The 8733-nt window shown below is 36.3% G+C and overlaps 1 protein-coding gene across 2 annotated transcripts; it reads right to left on the reverse strand.

The window, feature by feature from the left end:
- Positions 1 to 206: 206 nt before the first annotated feature.
- FABP9 (fatty acid binding protein 9) lies at positions 207 to 8467 on the reverse strand. Of its 2 annotated transcripts, XM_077942419.1 has the most exons (5): positions 8309 to 8467; positions 3395 to 3507; positions 1111 to 1283; positions 539 to 640; positions 207 to 383 (listed from the first exon to the last, which is right to left on the reverse strand). In XM_077942419.1, the coding sequence occupies exons 2-5, from the start codon at positions 3468 to 3470 to the stop codon at positions 333 to 335; spliced, it is 402 nt and encodes a 133-aa protein (XP_077798545.1). In that variant the 5' UTR covers positions 3471 to 3507; positions 8309 to 8467; the 3' UTR covers positions 207 to 332. The 2 variants fall into 2 exon arrangements, with proteins under 2 accessions (XP_077798545.1, NP_001180870.2); NM_001193941.2 differs by lacking the exon at positions 8309 to 8467 and having other exon boundaries at positions 333 to 383; positions 3395 to 3467.
- Positions 8468 to 8733: the final 266 nt, after the last annotated feature.

Consider the following 8733-nt stretch of genomic DNA (forward strand, 5'->3'; position numbering starts at 1 on the left):
TTCCACATGGCTTTGATAGAATGCCTTAACCTAAACGGAGTGGGTCCTTCAGTGAGAGCTCAAGGACTGTGGAAGTCAGGTGGGCAGAGGACAGAGGGGACTCTGGTGCTGTTACAATCACACCACAGGCAAGTAGCTTCTTGCCTCATCAATTCATTGGTCTGTTCCTAATCCTCATTATCAAATAGCTTCAAAACTCTGATTAATTTGATGTTTTTATTGAGCAAATTTATATTGAGACATTTTTTAAAAAGTCACTAGCCCTGAGGCATATCTTCTTCAAGTACCAGTTCCCTGTCAGTGAACAAGTTTCCATTGCTGTGGACCTTTCTTCACACCTTTTCGTAGATTCTGGTGCTGACAATATTATTCATTTTACATTCCTAAAAGCAAAGAGGAATCTATTAGAGTTGGTAGATAACAGGCTAAACTCGCCCTGCCCCTTTCTCCTCAGACCAAACCCTTAATTCAGGATGCAAAAACAATTGCGTAACTTGAAAGGCATGTATCAGATCAGAACAATTTAAAGAAAACTTACCACTACCATTTTTTCATCCACAATTTTTCTTTTGATTGTTGTCTCTTTGCCAAGCCATTTTTGGACATGAATCATTGAGCCATTCTCTAATGTTATGGTGCTCTATAAATGCATAAAGAAATCAGTTAGAAGTAGCAAGTCACTACCTTCTAACCTACGTGAGACCAGATATCTACTTTTTAATTTCAATTCTGAAATTCTTTCCTTAAAATCCTCACTTTGGTTGTTGTGATTTAGTACTATCCAACTAGAAGAAGTCTCAAGAGATTATTCAATTAGTGCTCGTTCTTAGGCAAACAATGCATTAGCTATTTGTGTTTGTTTCTTTCTATGTGCTCTTTCATAGAATGACAAAGAGATAAGAAAAAATGAAGCAAAAACAATTTGAATTTTTTTAACCCTATTGTTAACCATCAAAATAATTAGCAAAAGGATTAACTTTAGAGATGTGAGAATATCAACGGAACAAGCCCAGATGGACTTGGTGATAAATCAAGTTACAGAGTAAACCATGCCTAACCACCTTCTAGCTTTTTCCTGATTGTTGAACACCAGGAAGAATTAGTTCTGACCTTTACTTTCCGGTTGTCTGCTGTGGTTTCGTCAAATTCTTCCCCCAGCTTGAAGGAGATCTTAGTGTTCTGGAAAGAACTTTCCGTTCTTATGGTCATCGTTTTCCCATCAACACTAATAGTTACTGTCGGCTTCACTAACCCTGCCATGCTCCGGGCTGCAAAATTCACTCCTGTAAGACAGAGATAACCTTGGACCTTATGAAGACATTGTTAACAATCACTTTGGAAGTCAATTTTCAAAGAATGCTTACTTTACCTATTTTGAAATTTTGGATAATATACAGTAACTTATTTTATGTTCTGTGTGATATCTGGGTTGAGCTAGATACTCCCAGTCATAAGGTGTATATGTGACATTTTGAAAAGCTAAATTCACTCTCTGAGACTATTACACTTCCTCTACAATGTAAATTTGTGTGGTGCCTTTCAAGAGGTCAAATGCTTGCACTTCACCTTGTGGAGTGTTACAACAACCGTGTGGGTGCGGGACGAGTTTGACTTGGAGCCTGGCCCTGTTGTTCTGGTTGGGAATTTCCCATTGTCAAACTTGACTCCTGCAGTTGGTGGGCAGAAGAGCTGACTCCCTCTCTGTCCTGATATCAAGCTCCATTTCACATTTAGATTCAGGAACTGATATGACACATCTTGCTGCAGAGAAGCAGTATTAGACATTTGCATCACAAAGAAGAGTGAGATGGTTAAAACCCAGGTTCTAACTTAGCCACTTGCTAGCTTGGCATATTATTTACCTCTCCTAACCTTTAGTTTTCTCAATAGTAAAGTGTGGATAACTGTATGCTTAACCTTGCAGGGTTTTTTTGTTTGTTTGTTTGTTTTTTTTTTGTTTTGAGACAAAGTCTCACTCTGTTGCCCAGGCTGGAGTGTAGCAGCATGATCTCGGCTCACTGCAACCTCTGCCTCCCAGGTTCAAGCGATTCTCCTGCCTCAGCCCCCCGAGTAGCTGGGATTACAGGCACATGCCACCATGCCCAGCTAATTTTTGTAGTTTTAGTAGAGAGGGGGTTTCATCATGTTGGCCAGGCTGATCTCGAACTCCTGACCTCAGGTGATCCGCCTGCCTTGGCCTCCCAAAGTGCTGGGATTATAGGCATGAACCACTGTACCCGGCCAGCAGATGTTTTAAAAGGTTAAATGAAAGGGCTTAGCGTGGTACTGGCATATAGAAAGTGCTCAGCTGTTATTCCTGCTTGTATTATGCCTAAGCCCAGCTCCCAGTCAATGCAAGTGCTATTCTGGCCATAAGGCCCTAGTTTTTTATATACCCCCTGCAATTTTAATTCAAAACAAGTGAGTCTATAAAACTATGAAGAGATAGAAAAACTTGTTTCTTATGACCCTCTGAGAAAGTTAATATTGACTACGTCAGAGGAACAATATTACATTTATAAGCACATTGACTTATTATGGGGATAAGGCATTGTTATTTCATTGTCTAGAATAAGTAAACATAATTAATAATTGTAAGCATCCATTGAGCGTTTTAAGTAAGTTAAAAAAAAGTAAAGATAAGAAAGTCCTTGGCTTTGCATACAGTTTACTATTGCAAGGGAAGTTTCTCTTAATTAAATGTGAAAAATATTAAATAATTGCTGTTCTTCTATTAGTAAAGAACAGTTTAGTTATTATACACCCAAGTCATTATAATTAATGTGTAACTATATGACTTGAGTTAGAGATTAAAGGACAGGTAGGGTTTATAATTCTCAGGAATATCAGGGTGAGACATTCAATAAGTAAAAATGTTCTGTTTCTTCAGATTTGTAATTCTTCAATATCATGTTTGTAAAATATCTCTCACATGTATGAGAACCAGCTAGAAATTTTGTTTGTTGATACTGCTGTTTTAAAGCTATAACTTAAAGCAAACCTTGAAACAAATTTAATTGATCGATTTAATTGTAGGTAGTGATTACTATCTATAAATTTGAAACTGGGAAAAATGTTATTAAATGAAATGACCAAGCTAAAATGAAATTCTATCTAGAAGTTAGGATGAAGTATTTTCAAAAAGGATAAATGGGCTTAAATATATGGATTATGACGGGACAGAGGTGTCTGTGGGCCTAGTCTCCCAAAAAGAGACAATTATTACTAGTAATTTAAAAAAGCAAAAGTAGATGCAGAAATTATATTAGTCTATAGGAATATACCCTAGGATCACATAAGAAAGATAATTGTAGGAAAATTCATGGTAAAGTACAAACCCAACCACATTACAAAATGCTTTGCCAATTTCCAAATTTGTAATGGTATTTCTCACCCAGTTCTTTCATGTAATCCTCAAAGTTTTCACTGGAGACCAGCTTCCAGGTTCCCAAGAAGGGCTCGACCATCATGGAACGCTTGCTGAGAAGAGCCACTCGTAATTGAAAACTAAAAAAAGACAGGCATTAAGGTGCTGCCAGTAGCTTAGTTTAAAGAGCATCTTCATCACATGACTCTTCTGAAATGGCCAATGGGCAATAGCAGAAGACTAAAGGTTCTAGGTACCAGCATTTGACTCATTTTATTTACCTCCAAATTAAGAGACAGAAAATTAGCATGTAAAATTAAATTCTGGTCAATGATTTTAGCTTCTAGCAAAAAGATTTACACCCGAGTCACCTGATAAATATTACTTGTGGAATGATGACAATTTTCAATAGACATCAACTTTTTGAACAATGAATGCTGAGTCAACCCTGAAGGAATATCCTAACAAATTGATAAACACCTGGCTGAGATGTTTTCCCACCTAAGACAAGAAATCCTTTCTTGATCCACCTCAGCTGTTTTTTGTTTGGGTAAGTCACAGTGCTCAAACATCCTCTTCATTAAAATAATATCTTCCCTTCCCTTCCTTACAGGGTTGATGGGTTGATATTAGTTAATGTAATTGAAACACCTACAATTGCTTGGAGGGAAGTGGAGAGTATTATTAACATATTATCATTGTTGTTAATCAAAGGTAATTGAGGACAGGAAAGAAAGGTGACAATTATCATTGAATAATGGTGTGTGATTTAAGCTCTAAAAAGGAAGCAGAGCTAATGCCTAGAAAATTTGTCTTTCAGGCTTACAAAGTAAACTCTACATTAAAAGATATTTTAAATTATAAGAAAAAATATTGGGAAGTTTCATGTAGAAAAAGATGTTTGGAATTTGCATTCTAAAAGAAAGACAAAGGCAGCAAATTATTTAAATCTCAGTGCAATTACTTCTGAAACCATCTTCTGTAACTCCAATAATGGAAGTGGACTTTGCAGGTACTGAGTTTAGTAAGAAGGATTAGATTCAGTAGCTGTGGATTTACATTACAGTTTTGAACTTCAGTTAAATTTAGAAGATGTTGGAAAGTTAGTGTCAGGGACCAGAAGAACAATAGTTATATTTTTACCTGCTTTGTATGAACTATTTATTTAGTTCAGAAAAGATTTATTCAAACCATGTCTTTGTGAACAAAATAAACAAGAGGTTGATATTTTGGTACTGTAAAGCAATAACTTAAGTGGAATAAAGAATTACTTTTGATGAAAACATATAATGTGATATTTATAGATGGAACAATTATTAAATTATCTATAGTGCAAAACGGGTAAGTGAAAATCCTGGAGTTAATTTCAGGAAACTAAGACCCAAGCTCAAAATAAGTGCCTCAGCAGTTGAAAGTGCAGTCAGAGCTGATGTTCAAATATACAGCAAGTTGTTAAACATTTGCTTAACTGTTTCTAGATGTGTATTCACTCTCTGCTTTAAAGATAGCAAGCATACATTGCTATGCCTGTTGGCCAGCTGGGTCATGTAGCAAAGGTCTCCCATCAGCATAACCTTCCTTGTTGTTTTGATTCTCCTGTCATAGAATGATATTCCCATAGTCCATTTTAGAACTCAGTTGGCCCATGAGACAAAAGCTAACATCAGATTTCTGGTTTCAATTATCCTCAGCAAATTAACACAGGAAGAGAAAACCAAACACCTCATGTTCTCACTTATAAGCGGGAGCTGAACAATGAGAACACATGGACACAAGGAGAACAATACACACTGGAGCCTGTTGGGGCCAGGGCTACAGGGGAAGGGAGAGCATCAGGATAAACAGCAAATGCATGTGGGGCTTAATACCTAGGTGATGGGTTGATAGGTGCAGCAAACCACCATGGCACACATTTACCTATATAACAAACCTGTACATTCTGCACATGCATCCCAGAACTTAAAATAAAATAAAATAAAATAAAATAAAAATTCTGGCTTCTGTAAAATTCCCCACCCCAGGAGAGAACCAAAGGGAGAGACAGTCTCTCTTTTGCCTCTACACATTTTTCTATCGCACGTGAGATTTACAACTGCTGCATCCATGTGTTACCTCCTCAAAGATGGGGCCAGAACTGAGGATAGCACAGCAGAAACGTGGAAGGAACCGAAGGCCACTTTATTTCAAAAATTCATATTATGTTGGTTAATAAATTCCATTCTTATAAAGAATTTTGTCTCTGAGCTCTTGTTACTTGCAGAACAAGTCTTCATAATTACTATGCCTTTGTAAATAGCTTCACCAAATGGTGAATTTGGACCTTCACAACAACCAGTTGCATGAATCACATGGAGCTGGCCTCATGACAGCATACACCCATCTTCCCAAACCAACTCAAACATCTCTTTCTCTGAGAGACTGGTTCAGAGCTAGATAGTCCCCATGGTGTGAAGATAGAAATAAATGTTTAACAGAAGTATATTAGACAGCTTATTTCATAGTACGGTAAATTGCTATTTCCCAGCTGTCTCCTGAGCTGTTCTATGAGTGTATCAAAAAAAGAAAATATTTTCCACTCACTTCTGTATCCTTAAGACACTATCTGGCATATCATAAGTGTTCAATAAATGTTTTATGGATGAGTGACCAAAGAAATAAATAGTATTTTTTTTAACTGGCAATTCTCATTAGTGTTCTTTATCTCTCTAACAGTGACTGAAGACAGGGTTTTAGTACATTATCCTCTCCTGACCTGGTCCTGTGACAGGCGTTTTATTCTGGTCATGATCAGATGGTGGAGGGATGCTCAGACTCTCTTCATCTTTCTCAGTTACATAGCACAAGTCTCCCTTCTCAACTAAGAAAGTTCTCTGCTATTTCTGTTGCTACCACCGCTAGCCTTTGACACTTTGGTTTGATCATAAAAAGAAAAGTGAGCACCATTTCCTCAAGTAGAAAAAAAATTAAAATTAGATTGTTTCTAATGTTAATCCTAGTAAAGGAACTAGAATACTGTAATTTGTTATAGAATAGTTACATGTCTTGTTTTTATGACACTTTCAAGACTTATTTCTCCAATATGTCATTTTTCTATGATCCTTCAACATCTCATTTTCTATACTGACTTTCTTGTGACATTTTAAGACATCAAGTAATTTTTAATAATTTTTAATTTTGAGATGCTACGGTTGCCACTGATGATGGATACTGGTAAAGTTAAACATATACTGGAAGCTACACAAGTATTCAGAAATATGTCTGATAATTTATTGCTGCACAGATAGTACTTTAGCTGGATTTGATAAAGCATCTTAAGATTTTTATTTCCACATGCAGTAACACCTCTAAGTATCACATTCCTTACTGTGTTCATCATTCAATTTCAATTTTGATAGATGCAGTAATATAATAACTTTTCAAAGTGTACATTTAATCTAGGAATCTGAAAAGTAATTCAGTATTTAAAATTTTTCTTTTTAAGATGATATTATATTATCCAATAAGGAAAACAAGTATTTTGAAATTAACTTTGGTTAATAAATAGTCTGAATGTGATATTTACCATTGAAACAGTCCTCCATTTGCTAGTATTTTCTACACTAGAGAAACTGATGTTATAATTTCAAGAGACAATTTGCTTAACATAAATGATATATTTTTAAAAACATCACTTTTTCCAATAAGTTTTTATATATGGGGATTTCAAGAGAATTTTTACATTGTTTTTACTCCTGGATCACTTCACTTATAATAAAAATTTTACTTAAAACAACCATACCAAATTAACTCTGAGCAAATAATTTTTTTTAATATGACAACTTCCAGTTTATTTTTACTAGTTACAAAATAAGTCCATTTCTTATCTATTATTTACTGCTTAATAAGTATATATATAAAAATGGCAATTTCTTTCTTTTGTTTTTGGTGAAGGTTATTTATGTGAAGTGCTCACTATTTAAGAACATGTGGAGGCGGCTGACCACCTTGAAAATTCACGTGTAGTAGGACTGTTCTTTTTTATTTTTATTTTTATTTTTACTTTAAGTTCTGGGATGCATGCACAGAAAGTGCAGGTTTGTTACATATGTATGCATGTGCCATGGTGGTTTGCTGCACCCATCAACCTGTCATCTAGGTTTTAATCCCTGCATGCATTAGGTATTTGTCCTGATGCTCTCCCTCCCCTTGGCCCCCACCCCCTGATAGGCCCCAGTGTGTGATGTTCCCCTCCCTGTGTCTATGTGTTCTCATTGTTCAACTCTCACTTATGAGTGAGAACATGCAGTGTTTGGTTTTCTGTTCCTGTGTTGGCTGAGAATGATGGCTTCCAGTTTCATCCGTGTCCTTGCAAAGGGCATGAACTCGTTCTTTTTTAAGGCTGCATAGTATTCCATGGTGTATATGTGCCACATTTTCTTTATCCAGTCTATCATTGATGGGCATTTGGGTTGGATCCAAGCCTTTGCTAAAAAATAGCAATTTCTTTCTAAGGAGTTATGCATATCATATTTATTAACATGTAAATAATTTTTAGGCAAATTCATTTTTTGGCAATTGATACTTTCTCTTGTTTCATGCCACCTCCTTCCCCAGACTTTATTCTATTTTGTTGTTGTTGTTTTTTTTTGGTTACCTTTTAATTTTGAAACAATTACAAAAACACTTCCCGAACAACACAGAAAACTCCCATATATACTGTTTGCTCAGATTCCATAATTGTCAACATTCTGACACTTTTGTCCCCTCCCTCTCTCTCTTTCTCCCTCCCTCTCTCTCTTCATAAGAAGCAAGCTGTTTGTTGCTCAGTCATTGAGAATAAGTTGAGAAATGTTGCCCACTCCTTTCCAAACAAGGATGTCTCCTAAATTGCCCATCAAAATCAGGAAATCAACACTGATGACAATACTGCTATCTAACACACAGACCCCACTCAAACCTTACCAATTGTCCTGGCAGTTTTTCCTTTCCTACTGAAAAAAAGGGGGGAAAACCCAGCCTTTCTGACCCAGAATCCTATCCATGGTTATGCGTTGCTTTCAGCCATCATGTCTCTTTTCTCTTTAGTCTCCTTTAATCAGGAACAGATCTTTAGTCGTTCCTCGTCTTTTAGTACTGGAGACACTGGGAAAAAATTCACTGTTCTAAGCAAGAGGCTGGGTCATCTGCTGAAAGCTGACAAGTAATTTTCATATGAAAACTGAGGTCAGTAATGCTTCAGACTTTGAAAGGAGTATTTCTAAATCAGAAATTGTAGCCCTATGATGGCTACAGTGGGAATTAGGGAAGAGGGGATAGCCAGCTCATTACTTAACTTGATCCTGTGTTTCTAAAGAGGAAGTGGCTGGTTTTTTGGATTATTCATATCT

The sequence above is a fragment of the Macaca mulatta genome, chromosome 8, assembly GCF_049350105.2.
Source record: "Macaca mulatta isolate MMU2019108-1 chromosome 8, T2T-MMU8v2.0, whole genome shotgun sequence".
In the NCBI taxonomy this organism is placed as follows: domain Eukaryota; kingdom Metazoa; phylum Chordata; class Mammalia; order Primates; family Cercopithecidae; genus Macaca; species Macaca mulatta.